This window comes from Nematolebias whitei, chromosome 7 (assembly GCF_014905685.2).
Source record: "Nematolebias whitei isolate Nwh7 chromosome 7, NemWhi1, whole genome shotgun sequence".
Lineage (NCBI taxonomy): Eukaryota > Metazoa > Chordata > Actinopteri > Cyprinodontiformes > Rivulidae > Nematolebias > Nematolebias whitei.
In genome coordinates, this window is record NC_056504.1 from 42,598,191 (window position 1) to 42,615,984 (window position 17,794).

Genomic DNA, 17,794 nt, shown 5'->3' on the forward strand with positions numbered 1-17,794 from the left:
GATGATTTGGAAGCAATCTCACCATAATAATTTACGTTGATGGTTATTCCTTAGTATTTTTGATTCAATTAAATTCAAATTCAATTCAAAAATACTTTATTAATCCCAAAGGGAAATTAAATGTTGTTGTAACTCATCATCCTTGTTTCATTAAGAGATGTTATGCTGATGGCTGTAGGCAGGAAGGATCTCTTGTAAAGGTCCGCCGCAGAATGGATCCGAAGAAACTGGCCGCAGATGCCGTCCGATCCGTCCACCCAGACTCGGCTGGCTTCTCGGTTCCTCCGGTCTGCAGAACCTTCTGAATGCCGGGAGGAACAATGATGACCCCAGAGCGATGGTCACTCCTCCCAGCAGACTGCCGAGTTCCTTGTCGCTGCAGACAGCTAGCTGCAGGTGTCGGGGGACGAGCCCGGTCCTTCTGCTGTCATTAGCCATGTTTCTTGCTAGTTCCAGGATCTTAGTGATCAGGCACTCGAGCAAGGTCGGCAGGGAGACGGGAATGCATCCACGGTGCCTCCTTTTCAACTCAATTGAGATTTGTGGCTGTAGTTGAGGTGTTATTTGAGCTTTTGAGATGTTAATCAGCTGCTCCCAGTTGTAAAAACCACCTTGTTTTTACGGTTATGCATTATAAGAAATGTCCAAAACTAAAAAAGTTTCCGTAAAAATCCTTCCAGCTGAGCAGCATCCGATACCAGAGGAAACAGTCATCTAAAATATGTGACTTACATCCAGCAAAAGAGGAATTAAAGTTTCCAAAAGCAAAATCTCTGAATTAATGTAACAGAGCTGCTCCAACATGCAGCCACCCCGAGCGGCACAATTCTGGACCATGAAAAATAAATAAAATGATGCAACGTTAAGGTTAATTTGAGGTGTTTCCTACTGACACAGCATGAATACTTTAGTGGTTTTTGTAGGAATTCCTGCTTCTTGTTTAAACAGAGATATTCCTATAGATTTTGTTACTAATCAGACTATCGAAGTCAAGACCTACATCTAAGGCTTTACACAGCAGAAAAGGATGAACTCCAATCACACCTTCCAATCAGCTGGACAACCTCATAAAGGAGTCCTAACATAGTTTCAGAAAAGCGCTGCTCATCCTGTGAAGTACAATCAAGACAGCGACTCGTAGTCAAACACACACAGTTGTGTCAAAACAGCCTGAAATCTACCAGCCACTAGTGATTCACTTTCCCCAGAAATACTGGCAGACTCTTCAAACAAAGAAAACTCCTTGAAGACAGGCATGGGATCAAAAGTCTCCTCTTTATAGGTGCCAAGATAAAAAAAAACTGCACTTCTCCAGGTGTACATGCTATACTTTCCAATACTGACCCCCCAAAAAATGTCTTCAACTTGAACGCGAGCGGGCCAAAGGAGCGAAAAGAAACTACACAGATCAGCAGATTTCTTCTGTCGGTGCATTTTTAGCTGTTATCTTTTTATGTTCTTCATGGGAATGTCTGTTTGTAGAGCTGCACCATAAAACCACTGCCCCGCAAGTTTCTATATAGTTCAAGAAGAGTACACAAGTGTTCCCGCTGCAACTCCAAAGGCCTGCCGGGATGACCACAGTTCAAATTACAGACATGCTCCGAGTTTTCCAAAACAAGTCTGAGCAGTGAGCAACCGTGGAAGGGATTTACAAAACCAACACGGGCAACAATGTAAACAGCCTGCCGTGACGCACGATGCAGAGCTTTGATTTTGGATCAAATAAAAACCAAGGCAAGAAGCTCTATTTTCAGCTTTCACCAGTAACAAAATCCAACGATTTCACGTTTCAGACACAAAGATGCACAGCTCACAAGAAAACACCCAGCCCTGAAAAAAGGCCAATCTTTTGAGCACGGTATGTTTTCCTTTGGACGAGCTGCTAAAACCCTACACAAACAGAATGTGTGCCTCGAGGGTGAGGTGAACAGACACACAAACATTGCACAGTTTAGCCACCCTGAAAGCACATGAAGTTTTGATGTTTCGCTCCATGATATTTTTTTTCCAACAAATATTTTATTGCAGTTCATTTTTTTGACCAAAAGTGCAGTAGTGAAATGAAGGAAACAAAATAACGCTACACGAGATAGCCACCTTAACGCAGCAACAGTTCAACAAACTAACCCACTTCAAAAGATCTGAACTATGCCTTTAACCTGTGTTAAGGCGTGGTTCAGCATTGATCAATTCTGCTTGTTAAAATTTGGTGATTTCTGTTAGGAGTTCTTTGCACTTTCACAATTCTTCCATGTTTTATTTAATATTTTTGGGGGCTATTTTTCAGAACTACGTTCAATGTGTTCCGGCTGCGGTCAACTCAGTCAGCAAAATGTAAAAAACTTACCGGTATATTGCAACCCTTTGCAAACTAGTTCCTACTTTCGAGTTTCTACTTCCCCGTCTTAAAAAATGCAGTAAAATGACTGTACTGACCCAAACACTGGGCACCCCACACAGAGGATGTTTAAGAAACAGTGCATTTGGCTGAGAAATGATAGTGTGGCTCAAATTTCAAACAGACAAAAAAAGGCTCAGCCCAGTATTTAAACAATTCAGACCGAGTATCCTGATGCATGCTCAATAATCCAGGTAGAAAAATCTAAAAAAGTTAAATCTGGTCCTCTGAGAAGGTGCTATTTAAGAGACTGAGCTGAATACAGCACCTCAGACTGAGGAAGTCTCTCGGATGAGAGACGAAACGTTTCTATATTTTTTTGTTGTTTTGCTTTGTTTTTGTTTGTTTTTTTGAATGTCCAGAGGACCAGATTTAACTTTTTTAGAGAATTCAGACCGAGGCTTCACATTGTACAGATTTTAGAAGACAGAAATGTTCAATAAGGGACTAATGCCCCTTTTCCATTAGTAACGGTACAGCACGGTTCGACTCAGCACGGTTCCAAGGCTTTTCCACTAGTAACGATTGGTGGAACCGGTCCCCTTTTTCAGTACCATTTTCTCTGTGGTTCCAACCGGGCCAAGCTGGTACAAAACGTGATGTCAGAACATTGTCGATCATTGATTGGTCGGGGGTGGAGTCACGGGCTGCCTGAGAAACGTTCACAACAACTCGATCAGCCATTTGCAATAACTCGAACTCGAGGAGCAACTGGACCTATTTTAATGATTTTAAAAACAATAATGACAACACTGTGGTCTAATGCTGAAGTGTTGGCGTTTTTTGTGCTTGGTGGCCGACGACAAAATAAACCGAGCTAGATGGAGCCGCCGGTTCCCCCGGTCGTCTTCTCAGAGAACCCTAAGACCGGGCAGGGCATCATCTCCCAGGCTCCGAGCTCCACCGGTCACTGCAAAAGATCCTCCGTGCTGCCGACCCATGGGAGCATGTGAGGCCGGGGCCCATGTGAGGCTGGGGCCCACCCGAGCCCCTGACTCGTGCGCTCCTGCTCCGAGCTCTGCTGGTCACTGCGGAGGATCATACGAGCTGCAAACCCGTTGAAGCTGCCCGAGCCCCGACCTTGCGTGCTCCTGAAGGCCGGACCCCAAGCCCCGGCAGACGGGCAGACCTGTACAGGTCTGGGACGGAAAAACTTTTTAAAAACATTTTATGTATAAAAAAATAATAATAATTTTTATTTTTTATCAGTGAAGATTAAAAAAAAAAAAAACGGTGCCGACTTTATCATGAAATCCTGTTTTCACTTTAATGACTTTGTTAAATAATCTGTTAAAGTTAACTCAGCTGAAAAATCATAAAAAGACATAAAATGATTGGATCTCAGGAATATTTCCCTCAAATATGTTTAAAGAAGAGATACAGCCTTTAGTTCAACTTTATTCTAACCCACAGATGTACAAATCACAAAACAAGCATTAAACTTTAAAGCAAAGCTAAAAATAAATAAATATATATATATATATATATATATATATATATATATATATATATAGAGATATTGTCGTATATATGTGTGTGTGTGTGTGTGTGTGTGTGTGTGTGTGTGTGTGTGTGTGTATGTATACAAGAAACACAATCACATATCTAAACTGAACAATAAAAGTAGGCACAATGAGTTATGAAGAAAACCTATAAAATTTTAAATATAGATGTTATTGTAGAATCTGGTTAATCAGAGATATAATGGTGAACTAAAGTTCATTAGGAGTTACATTGTTTAATTTGATAATTTTAATAATCTGTATTCTTTATAATTTACCAGAAACTTCAAAATAAATATTCTCACCCTGTAAGAAACTGTTTCAGGGTCTTACCACCAGAATTATCACCACCAGCTGGTAAGGCGCGTGATGTCAATTTCTGAACTCTGACCCCCACCCACTATAACCGTTACTGAAAGTATAATAAACACAACTCGCATTGTGCTGAGTCGAACCGTGCTGTACCAATACTAAAGGTACTAATGGAAAAGGGGCATAAATTACGTACAACGGAAATGCAGTCCAGTTTAACACTCAGTTTCCTACAGACCAACAAGAACAAGTGTTTTACAGACACACTGCATAGAAGCCTTTGTATTGTTACCTCTGCAGTGGGCTCCCTCATCCCAGCCATTGGTGCAGTCTGGGACCCCGTTGCACAGTTTGCTCATGTGGATGCACAACTCCGTCCCTCCACACTGGTACTCATTGGGTGGGCATCGGGACACGGTGCTGTGTGGACCTGAGGAAAGATAAGCACATGAGTAGCTGACTAAAAAGATAATCTCATATTAATGGGAGACATTGAGTGGCACCACTACTGGAATTATACACAGGTGCTTCTCAAAAAATTTGAATATTGTAAAAAAGCAATTTATTTTGTCAATCATTTCAGAAAGCTAAATTCATATATTACATAGATTGATTATAGCTACATAGAGTGAAATATTTCAAGACTTTATTTCTTATAATTGTTACATGATTTTTTTTTTTTTTCTTTCGGCTGCTCCCTTCTTCAGGGGTCACCACAGCGAACAATCTCGCACGAAGACTTGGCAATTGTTTTTACGCCGGATGCCCTTCCTGACAACCACAGACCACCGAGCACCACAGCCCTATGTGTGGAGCAGAGAGCTGTTACCGGGGGGAGCAAATGGTGGGGGTTAAGGGCCCTGCTCAAGGACCCAGAGTGGGGCAAATGGGGGTGAAGGCAGGTGTGGGTGTTTCACCTGCCCCACCCACATTTTGATATTGTTGGTACCGGGAGTTGAACCGACAAAGATCCGATCACAGGCCCACCTTCTCTAACCTCTCTAACCACTCCCCATAACAAATAATGAAAAAACAAAATTCAGCGTCTCATGAGAAGAAGTAAAACACTAGAATATAACTGGAAAGGCTAGGTTAGAGTCAGAAGTAGCAAAGCACTAGTAAAAGAAAAATGAATGGCCATATCTTCTTCATTTTTTTTTTGGATTGCCATATATTTGACATCATCGGATAGCTTAGAACCCATACTTTCAGATTCTGTAAATAACTCAAAATGGCCCAGGAGAAACTTGCTCCTGGTTTTGGTGTGGCCAGTCACAAATGCTTGCTAACAGCCATGTGTGAAATGCTAGCAAGAAATCAAGGAAAAGCTAGCTTAGAGACAGAAGTACCAAAACTGTGGTAAATCAATTTTTACAGATATATTTAACCCTGGCATCAATATAGATCATTGTTGACCCATGAGCTGTCCAGCTGTGAAGTTTAAGATTTCAATGTGAAAGGGTTCCCAATTTAGAGCTGTTTAACCCTCCAGAGTCGATGGTGATGTTGGACGTTTTTGGACTATTTTTGATTTTACATTCATATTTCACCCTGAGAAATATTTAACCGGCCATGTTTGGTGTCATTTTTTCCACAACCTCCCATGTATAAATTTTAAGTTACTTTTTACTTCTGACCTACTACAGTATATCAACACAATAGACCTAAAGTTACACACAAAAAAATCATAAATAAAAAACATAAATTCCAAGTAGGAAAAAAATGTATTACTGTGAAACTGCGAGCATTCATGATTCATTCATTCATAGAAATGTAGCCATTTTCTTTGACGTTTTTGGACAAAATAATGTGTTACAATAAAATTCCAGAAATCGTTTGTGTCACCCATAAAAGCAGTTTCTGTCCAAAACAAGGCAAAGAGGCACATCACAGTCCCTTTCTTGGTCAGTTTGTAGGATCAGTCGGGTGAATGTTCTAAAATCTGGATCTGGATCTGGATCTGGATCTGAATCTGGATCTGGATCTGTCTCGTGTCATTTTCACTGGAAGGGGCACAGACAAAATGTGGTTTTGTCTCTTTTGATCCTGGATACTTGGCCAGGACACCAACATGTGAATCAGGAGACCAAAACTTTTACACAAATCTTCCATGTCTGTCAGTCTATTTTTTGTTGTTGTTTGTTTGTTTGTTTGTTTGTTTGTTTGTTTGTTTTTGAGAATAAAAAGTTATTTTGGACTCTGTGAGGGAAAGTGTCAGTCTGAACCTCTGGTGTTCCCTGTGCCTAGAACCTGTTTATCTCTGGTTCAACATCCACATCCTTCTCTGTTCTCCAGAGCTCAGAAATGATGCTTGGTTCTGTTGGCCCAGCCAGAGGGGTGCAGTCAGACCTCCTAGTGGAGCTCGGTGCACTCTTCTTCTCTTTCCTCTTCCAAAAGAAATCATGGATCACCCACTTCATCAACAAAGTTCTCACTGTCTGACTCAGACCCTGTTTATCTCCTTCATCACTGCCTTCATGGTCCTCTCCACTGTCAGAGGTTCAGACTCCACAGCTCCACCCTCCTCTGGTCTACAGCTCCATCCGCCTCTCATTCAAAAATTGCCTCATTGTTTTGACTCACACTAAAACTGACTAAACTAAACACCAAACACAATAAACTATACCCTAACTCTAAACCCCAAACAAGCTAAATATCACAAATCTCTCAAACCTCATGACTCACTCCTGCTCTTGCTGTGACTTTATTGCACCAAACTCCATTCAACTTGTGCATATTTTTCTTTTTCTTCCTGTAGACTTTTTTTGTGCGCTTGACAAATAACTTCGAGCCTCAGTCATAAAGAAGGGGAGAGATTGTTTCTTTGTTCGGAGGCGATGGGAGGTGAAGGTGGATGGGGATGGGGGTGATTGGTCCAAAAGACCACCCGTTTTTTCTGCTGCCTCTTGCTCTAGCATGCTTCAGATATGGTGATGATTTTTAGAAAAAGATGTGGCGTGAATTATTTATCATAACTTTGGTTTTACTTGGCTTATCAACACATTTTTAAAACTGTGTAATTTGAACTCTACTATTGACACAAACTGAAACAGAGACTTAGAGTGGACACATTTTTCCTGCTAGAGCGACCTAAATCGGTCATGAGACTAACACACACTGGCACATCGATTGACTCCAGCGGGTAAAAATAAGGGGTAACTTTGACCTTGACTTGTGACCTTGACATTTGACCCCACGACCTTGAAATTAATAGAAAAAAATGTTGACCAATGAGACGTCCAGCTGAGAAGTTTGACATTTCTTTGTTAAATAGTTATCAAATTATAACAATATAAAGAAAGGGGTGACCTTTGACCCTATGGTCTTAAAATTGATAAGCATCATTGATGACCCATGACGAGTTGAAAACTTTGACATTCCTACGTTACACAGTTGCAGATTTAAAGCTCTGACAAAAAATTGTCCACAGGCTGCTGGACAACATGTTAGCTGTGGCGGCCATGAAGATTTTTTATTTTCAGTATGTGTTTAGGATCACACTTGCTACTAACACATCAAATTTTTGCCTAAATTATCTAAAAATGAACAAGATGAATTTGAAATAAACCATAACAGATCACAAAAAACAGACATTAGTGAAAACGTAGATGGAAAAAAATTTACCAAAAAGGTCAAATAAGCAGAAAGAGGCTAAAAGAAGACAAAAGCTGCTAAAATAAGCACAGAAGTAGTTGAAAACCAGAACAAAATGCTGAAATGAGCAGGAGGCTTAAAAAGCATGTTGCGGAATTGAACACAGAAAACAATCAAATGATCACATTACAGGTTAAATTAGTAGAAAAAAGTTCAAACTAGCAGAAAAAACAGCCGAACAGTAGCTGAAAGGCAAAAAATGAGCTGAAATTAACAACAAGAAGCAGAATAAAACACTGAAACTGACAGAAAAACATTTAAAAAAACAGCAGAGCAACAAAAACAGCTTTAAAGCTGTTGAAAAGCTACATCAGAACCATTTTTGAACAATGACACCAGATGATATTCACTGCCAGAAATAGCTGAACAAGCCTAAAAAATCTCATCAGAAGCTGTAAAAGTTGAATGAACCTGTAAAGAGTTAAATATAATCAAAAAATACACACCCAAAAACACACACAGAGTCACAAATGGTAGTTGGATGTTGTTGAGCTGAACAGTCTGTCACGAAAATGCAGAACAGGAGAGAAACACCAAACATTTCACTAAACCTAAACTCCAATTTTACAAAACTTGCTTAACAGCCTTCACACAATAATAAAGAGAAACAGGAAAACAATAGTGTGAATGATAAATAAGCAATATTCACTCAACAAGCAAACAAGAAAAAATTGTGTCTAAAAATCTTTTAAAACAGCAATAAGTTGTAGGATTAGGCAATGGCTTTTCTAGCTTGTGGGGACTGAATGAACTGAGAAAACACCAGAAAGGGGTAATAAAATATAACATGCACTAATCATACACAACATAGTTGCATCACATGCAGTTCAGCATCTTCAACTGATTTGAATAACCACGTCTCTCTTGTAAACGAGTCCCCGAGGCTCAGTGGGATTATAAATAAAGGTTGAGTGAATGAATTATGTTGGGCAGTGAAAATAATTTTTCTTGTTTTGTTTATAGTTTATAGTTGTCGTTCCTAGAATTTATAAAAACAGAATGGGAGGCAGATCTTTCAGTTATCAGGCTCCTCTCTTGTGGAACCAACTTACGATCTCTGTCCGTGAGGCTGACACATTATCCAGTTTTAAAACTAGGCTTAAAGCTTTCCTTTTTGATAAATCCTATAGTTAGTGTCGGCTTGGGTTTCCTGAGCTGTCCCTTAGTTAAGCTGCTATAGGATTAGACTGCTGGAGGACAAACTGACCACACTTTTCACTCTGCTACTGTCTTTACTTACTCTGCTCAACCTGTTTTGTATTTGTAATTATTTTTTGTATCCTTAACATGTGTTTTTTTTTTTGTCTTTCAGATACACCTGGACCTATACCTGGACCTACCATTCTGTGTTTGTCTGTCTCTCCTTCCTGTCCTCTCAAACCAGTCGGTCAAAGCAGATGGCCGCTTGTCCTGAGCCTGGTTCTGCTGGAGGTTTCTTCCTGTTAAAAGGGAGTTTTTCCTTTCCACTGTTGCCACTGTGCTTGCTCAGGATGGGAGACTGCAACGAAGCCAAGATTCAACTTGTCTGCTGCTTCCTTAGATAGAAAACTTTACTAATTGGCTTTTATGTGAATGTTCCTGTAAAGTGCCCTGAGACCACTTTGTTGTGATTTGGCGCTATATAAATAAACTGAACTGAATTGAATTGAATAGTTTGCTGAATTGTCTCCAATATAAGTATTTCCACAATGTCATTTGATTTATTAAGGACTTTTACTTCATTAACTAAACAAAGAGTTTGTTTGTGAAAAGCCTGGTTAGCATGAAAAGGTAACACTTGGTAGCAAAAAGACATGCAGTGGGCTGGAGAGGTGAAAATCCTTTACAAGCAACATTAAAGCCGTCTTTTCCTTAGACTCGTTTCTCTCAGGTCAAAAGAACAACTCTTCGTGCTTAAATCCAAAGCCTCCTGAGTGTCCCTGCCTGTGGAAAAACAGACGGATATCACACCTTTCTGCACAACGCCCTCTTTAGCAGCTCCTGAGAAATGAAGCAACTCTGACAGACCCGCAGTAAGAGGAAGGGAATGCTATTAAAATATATATATATTTAAAGTTATATACAAAATGCTGCTTTTTTTTTGTTAAATGTTGGTAGTCCCCATGTTAAAAAAAACAACTTTTATTCTTTACTAAAAAATATCCTATTCAAATAATTATTAATGCTCTAATCTTATTGCAGTATTTATTACAGGAAAAACACTATTAAAAAAGTCAGTTATGCTTACTATCAGTGTCATTATTAAATTTGTTTATCATATTAAAATGGGGGGGGGGGGGACTGCTGTCTGTATGCAGTATTGGGTTCTCTATACTGACCATCAAATTAAGCATGGAAGTTTTAAAAATGTGTCTCCTCTAAGTTTTGTAAATAGTACAGATTCTAACACAAAAGTAATTTCTTTCAAATGAAATTAAGCAGGTAGCACGGTGGTGCAGTTGGTAGAGCTGCTGCCTCTCAGTGAGCAGGTTACCCTGGTTCAAATCCCAGTACGGGGGTACCTTTCTGGGTGGAGTTTGCATGTTCTCTCCGTGCATGCGTGGATTTTCTCCAGGTACTCCGGTTTCCTCCCACAGACCAAAAACATGCATGTTAGGCTGATTGCTAACTCTAAATTGTCTCTAGGTGTGAGTGAGAGAGTGAATGGTTGTTTGTCTCATTTGTCTCTATGTGTCCCTATGATGGACTTGCAACTTATCCAGGGTGTCCCCCGCCTCTCGCACAGTGATAGCTGGACATGGGCACCAGTGAGCCCCGTGACTCGAAAAGGAAGAAGCAGGTAAAGAGAATGGATGGATGAAATTAAGCAATGCGTATTAGCTTCAGTTCCCCTTTATTCCCAACTGCTAGCTCTTCTGTTTGCCAAAAACGCCTGTCTTCTTTTTCTCGCCCTCTTTGTCAGTTTCCTGTTAGCCAACAGAACAGGCAGAACCAAAAGAGAAACATCCAAAAAAAAGAAAGAAAGTATGAGCTCTTGTAGAAAACTGAGCTGTTGGATTAGTCCAGATTCAGATTAGCCAAATGATTATCTTTACTGTATCTGCAGTGTGAAGTAAATCAGTCAGAGAGGCAAAAAATATATAAGTTTAATTCATTCAACCTTTATTTAAAGACATGTAGGTCTCATATGATCTGAAAAAAAGACTTTTCATGTTTCTGTGAAGGCAAATTACATGTGTAAGTACAAATCTGGTCAAAACTCTTCCTTCTCTGAGCAGCTATAACACTGGTTTTTGAAGAGGAATGTTTTACCCAGAAAGCTTTGCTTCTTTCGACTCTTTCTGAACTCTTTCTCGGAAAAAGTTTTGCACCTTATGACTCTGGCGAGACTTTTATTCACAGCCTAATGACTCATCTGTCTTTCCATGTCCACGACTTGTCAACTTTGTCTGAAGTTAAACCATTTATTCACCACTACATTATAAAAACACACGTAGTACATTTGACTTTTTTATGTGTAATTTACTAACTAATTTATTTTAAAAAAAGATTATTGATGCTGCCAAAAGCTAATTTTTTGTTTGTTACTTCTCATATGGCAACCTGGCAGGGACGGCAAAACTTCCTCTGTAACTTGAGCCAAAAAAAAGCAACCAAAAATTTGTAATTTGTTCAAATTTTCATCATTTTTAGTACATAAAAGTTAAAGAGAAGATAAAACTGGAAGCGCGTCAAGTTTTTCATTTAAAACTAATCTCTTCAGCTCAACTTTCTCTTTCTTTGTGGACAATGCTGGCAGGCTGTCCTTCGTCCTCACTGCTTTCCTTCATTCTTTAACCCCTCCTGTGATTTATCCTCCAACATCTGCTGCTCCGTAAATGTTTCAATGGGAGGTCAATGAGTGGAAACTTATTACCATTTCTGGAGCAACTAAAAGAAAAAAAGTGACAAAGCACAGAAAGTAGAGCCAGAAATACTCCAGCGACAGGAGATGGACGCTGGACTTCATTCTTGTGGGATTTATTCTTGTTAATTGGAATAAACAGACTATTTCTATCAACATCCTGCACTCAAAGGAGCCAGGTTAGCGAGCACCAAACTTTTGGTATGGAGAAGATCACATTTATTTTATTTATTTCACATTGCTTGTTGGTGCGTCAACAAGCTAAATTATGTCCAAAGGAAAAAAAAAAAAAAACCATTGTGGTGCCATTATTGATCCACAAGAAGTGTTAAACTTCCAGAGGCATCATACCAGAACGGATTACTCTCCCTTTAAATCTGTCTGACCCAACAACTTTTCAACGCTTCTTTAAATCTGAAACAGCGCAGAGATAGGCACCTCATTTCTATCCTATATTTCTATCAGCAGAAACATCACTGCTCTTGATAAAAAACAAACAAAGCTATTTAGGTTTTTACCAAACCAAGGTTGGGGCCTTGTAGGATTTTGGAAACCTTGTACGATTGGAGTCCTTAAGCCGCTCCATGCAGCAGTAGATCACATGCTTTTTTCCAGTTGGAGGAAACGAGAGCAGAGGGATGGAGGAGGTGTGGAGAATGGGGGACAAGAGAACTGAGGCCTTTGTTTGGATCACACAAATCGGCTGTACCCCCCCCCCCCCCCCCCCTCCTGTTACAATACTGTGGCTGAGCCACAGTATTGTAACCATCAACACATGCAAAGCCTGTTCTGAACTCTAGAACAGCCACGTGGGGTAACAATGAAGGCCGCAGGGCAACAACCTGCTAAATGAGAAAAGAGCAACGCACTTGTTCTAAATATACACTAACCTGGGTTAATATTTAACATACAGATAAATGACAGACTATTGGGAAAATTACTCTTGATATCCATCCATCCATTCATCCATCATCTTTACCCACGTCCTCCTTTTCCGTGGGGGTTACTAGTGCTCATATCCAGCAGTCACTGTGCGAGAGGCGAGGGACACCCTGGACAGGTCTCCAGTCCATCACAGGGACGCATAGAGACAAACGAGACAAACGACCATTCACTCACACTCACACCTAGAGACAATTTAGTTACCAATCAGCCTAACATGCATGTTTTTGGTCTGTGGGAGGAAATCGGAGTACCCGAAGAAAACCCACGCATGCAGCGATATATACAGTTAGACGGTAGAAATGATAGACATGTAGCCTATGATAGAGATCTGTATTCTACCGGCTAACCGCAGTAATGCTGTGTCTAATGTAAAATCAGAGTTGTCGGATTTAACCGTTACTTTTTTTTTTTGTTGAAAACTGCGTAAATGGTGTTAAAGTCTGTTTTCTTCGAGAGCTAAGTGGCAAAGCTACACGCTAACTATGGCCGGCTTGTCGTACTGTTGCCGTATTCGGACGCATGCGCAAAACGCTGTGTCCCATCAAAAATTAAAGTAAGCGTTGGTCAGCTTTAGAGAGTGCATTTGTGCTTTTAAAAAAGGGTTAACCTGATCTGTGAAAAGAATGCTGTGTCGTGTGATTTTACTGCGAGACCCTGTCTGGTCAGAGCCACAGAGGAAACTGGTCGCCATTTTGTGTCAGCTCTCCTTAAAGTGGAAGGAGACGCCCACTGGAGGTTTAGAGCGTTAAGTGTTTTCAGTGTGCACTTTATTATATGTAAAATCTTGCTCTGTTGCTGTTCATGTCTTAAGTGAGAATACGGGAAACTGTTAAGAGTTAACAACGTATTCTTTTGCTTAAAACATATGACTAAAACTACATTTGATATATTTTGCACTACAATAAAAAAAAAACTAATACTTGATTAGTTTTTTATTTAAAACTCTCTGAGCCTAGTAGTGGAATTTTCTTGACTGAGATTATTTTGTGTTATAGCAGTTTTTAAAATAAATGCTGGCAAAATGACACCTTATGCTTTTATTTCCCCATTCCTATTGCAAGTTTTATACCAAAAACATATCATGATGTATATCGTTACCGCCACCCATCACAGTAGGTATTGGGATATGAATTTTATGCCATATCACACATCCCAAGCTCCCAGCCAGGATTTGATTCAACAACCTTCTCGTTGAGAAGCAACAGGTCTACCGTGCCGCCGATCTTGATATCTTGGAACAAATTATGTCCTGTTACTTTTAATTTGCTAATTAAATTATTTAAAAAAATATTCCCTCATTCTGTGTTTTCATGAAAATGATGTTAACATTGTGCACATAAACCTCCCAAAGGTGACACTAAAATGATCTCAACAGCAAAACAAATCATCAGTGGGGTTATAAATGGTTTGTGTTTTTACCTGTTTTGTATCCTGTTAGATGTATGGCAGATGTTTTCCCACCATGTGTAAAGGAATGTTTTAGAAATTAAAATGTATGCACAATATTTCACCTTTAAAGTGTCTCCTGAACTTGGTTCATCTTAAGTAGCACAAAGAGGATCAGAGGCATAGACCAGGTCTAGCTCTGGGTCTGGATCAGGTTGCAGGAGAGATTTTTCATAGCTCATTGTCTTTCATCTTCATGCTGGTCAACACAATGCTCAATCAACAAAAAACAAACACACAAATATGATGAAGCTAGAGCTACAGCAAAAATAAGAGTTTTTACATGAAACAAAGGAACACTATCGGTAACTGTTCAGAAAAACAACGCTGTCTGCTGTCTATAGTTTGTTCTCAACCACGGCATATTTAGCTATAAATATCTACATTTATGCATAATAAAGAACTATAATTTCTAACTGCTTCACTCAATGTGAATAACTTTTTATCAAAGCTATGAATACGTTATTTTAGCACACACCGCAAATGTTGACGTTTAACTTTAACAATGAACTGCTGTTAATGCAATTTGTGATTTCCTTGTTTGTTATTGAGTACAATATTTTATTGTTTTGCCTAAATGTATTGTTCAAGTTCAAGTATCTTTATTATCCCCGAGGGGCGATTAGTTTCACAGTCAGTAGAAATATAAAACATCCATACTATACAAGACATTGCATTATAATAATTATTACATTATTATACAAGACACAACACTGAATAAGTATATAAAATCTTCAGTTATTTGTAAGCTCAAGTGGCAGCAGCAGTAGCTAGCTGTAGCACATCTGGTGCTTGGGGCACCTCTGGCACACGTTTTTTTCTGAAGTTATAACCATCTATCCCAGCATTTATGTATTTTTTTTATCCGCTCCTCTGTGCAGGGTCACAAAGAACTGGTGCAAATCTCCAGTGGTCTGTGGGTGAGAGGTTTTGCTTTGGTCTTGGATACATTAAGAATAGCTGTTAGCTCGTCAACTCAGTCAGACTTAAACTGCTTCCCAAAACTTTGGTTGTTCAAAGAGCTATCTACGACACGTAAGGTATGAATTGTTCATAATCTTTCCACAAAACCCCTGTTCAAAAAAATCTGAACTCTCTCTATAAGTGCAGGTAGAGGAACTATCCTGGAAGGTGGTCTTCTGGGGTCTCAGCATTGCCTTGTCAAAAAAACCGTGATCAGTAGAGCACTGAGGGGGAATTACTGCCCGCTCTCCACCTCTGTTTATTTCTGACTCTTCAGTAAACAGGTGACATCAAAACATCAAGCTGCCGCTCAAACAGCACCTCCGAGGGGCCTACATATACATTACTATTCCCTGATCTTAATTTTTCCTGACAACCACAGCTGCCAATAACAATGTTTCCACTCAAACGCTGTCCCCCACAACAATCACCAGCTTTAACCCCAGCGGCAGACTGTGTGACGCCCTCCCTCCACACCACGTTTGCTGCTTGGATCTTTTCTCAATCCCTATCCTTCCAAGACGATATCAACAACACATTTTAGTCATTTATTGGTTGGTTGGGGGGTGGCTTTTGGGGCAGCTGGCAGGGTGACAAGCAAAGCAGGAAAACTATATTCAGCCTCTCACAAGCACAACAAACTGAGCCTTGGACACACAAACACACAAGCACCAGTGCTCCTTGGGGGCAGAGCAGCCGCTGAGTAAACACTTTATTGGTAAGGTATACTAAAAGATTCATACAAGGACAAGAGCCCCAGAAAATCCCACTAAATGGATCAAATTATCATTCAATTATCATCATCCACTGCTGGTTATAAAAGAGGAAATGTAAACAAAGTTTTGTTCCACACAAAGAAAATGCATTACAGTGGTCCCTTGGTACTTCACGCTTTGTTTATCACGGTCTCGCTCTATCGCGATTTTTCAAAATAAGATTGGACATGACACACAACTGGCTGATTGATGGATGAGGCGTACCATCGGCATGGAATTTTTATTAAAAATAAATTGTTTAAAATTATTTAGCATCTGCAGCATGTCCTATCTCTGTTCTGCACCGGAGAAGTGGGCGTGGCCGAAAGCGCTTGCAGATGGCAAAGTGCAGCAGGAGGCAGAGAGCTGAGATCATGACATGCTGTGCTCTTTTAGAGCATTTAGAGTTTAGAAACATTGTTTAGAACATTGCAAGAGTGTGGGAAGGGTTTAAAACAACTTATAATATATATATATATATATATATATATATATATAAATACTAAAATAAACTACTACTTACTACTACTACTTGGACTACAGTATCCCTACTTCACGGTTTTTCACTTATCGTGGGGGGCGAGGTCCCTAACACCCATGATAAAGGAGGGAACACTGTACTTCATTTAGCTTTAATAAGGGACAAATAGCAAAAGCACACAAACAGAAATAAAACACAAAATCCACCTTCCTCCATATTTTTCTTACAAACTCAAAGCTGATCAAATAATAGATATTAGCTTAGAGAATGCAGCTTTACAATTACAACTTTTGTCTGAGATTGAATTCAGACATTATTTGAGTCATTCATGTCTGAGAATTACCTTTAAATGATGTGTATTTTCTTTTAAAGACCAGATGGAAGACAACACAGGGCTGTCTGTTAGTCAGTGTTGGAGCTGAGGCCTGTTGGCCAGAAAGTAAAAATAAAACTCATCCCAAATTAGCCACCAAACTCTACTGCAGAGGGTTTTTTTTTACATAGTGAGGTTGAAAGAAAATCAAATATATACTAATGATTAATTATGACTTTAAGAAACAGCTTTAAAAAGGCTCAAATGGGACTGAAGTGAAGGAGGAGTGTGATTGTCATCTTAAGAGCTAGTAAACCAGAGGAGATAAGTTAAACAGGCAGAGCCAGAGAAAAGCTGAATGTTCAGTAAATCATCACACACAGGATGCAGTGGTTTGTTACTGCTCCTAATCAAATGCAGATGTTTAGCATTTGTTTGTCTTTAACTTAAAGACGGCAATCATCACATTGTTATTGCTCCTCTTCTTTTTGTTTCCTTGAACTGTTCCTGCCTTTCCTTTAGAGGTGCCTCCAGCCTGGCCCACTTCTCTCCGTGGAGAACCATGCTGAGAGTACAAAACGGTCTTTAAAAAAAAAAATTTAATCCCTGACACGCTTGTCTTGGCTCAGCACAGACCAGGCTCTCTCACACTTCTTCGGAGGCCCTTTTTGCCCTCTCCACTGACCCGGCTTCAACTTCTCATCTCAGCTCACCACAGGCATAAATAAAGCAGAATTGTACAGAACACATTCTATGTGGAATAAAAGCCATACAGCTCTGGTCTGTATATAAAACTCATGAACTACTCTGCAAAAACATGACAGTGAATGTTCTGGACTGATGAGTCAAAATCTTAAGACACACGATCACAGCTTCAGGAGATGCTTGTCGGAACGCTGGTGCAAGGTCAGCAAGTCCTTCGCATTGAGCAGGAACAATTCACGAGTGTAGGGGAATTTGAAAGCAGTGTATTGTTATTTCTCACATACTTTGTATATCCAGTTGATATGGGTCAGCCTGTTCAATTGTACCACTGATCAAATAAACCGCAAAATCTATCTATTTTGAAGTGTGGCAATTTAATGACTGACAAAACAAAGAAAATGCAGATTCAATTCTACTTGTTTCTTGCTTGTTCTTATATATATATATATATATATATATATATATATATATAT

The 17,794-nt window shown here is 39.6% G+C and overlaps 1 protein-coding gene across 1 annotated transcript in view; it reads right to left on the reverse strand.

The window, feature by feature from the left end:
• LOC119412850 (low-density lipoprotein receptor-related protein 1) overlaps positions 1-17,794 on the reverse strand; it is a 151,952-nt gene that overhangs the window by 95,198 nt on the left and 38,960 nt on the right. Inside the window, exon 3 of the mRNA XM_037679887.1 lies at positions 4,508-4,645. Coding sequence (XP_037535815.1) covers positions 4,508-4,645 — 138 coding nt within the window. The remainder of the gene's footprint in view (positions 1-4,507; positions 4,646-17,794) is intronic.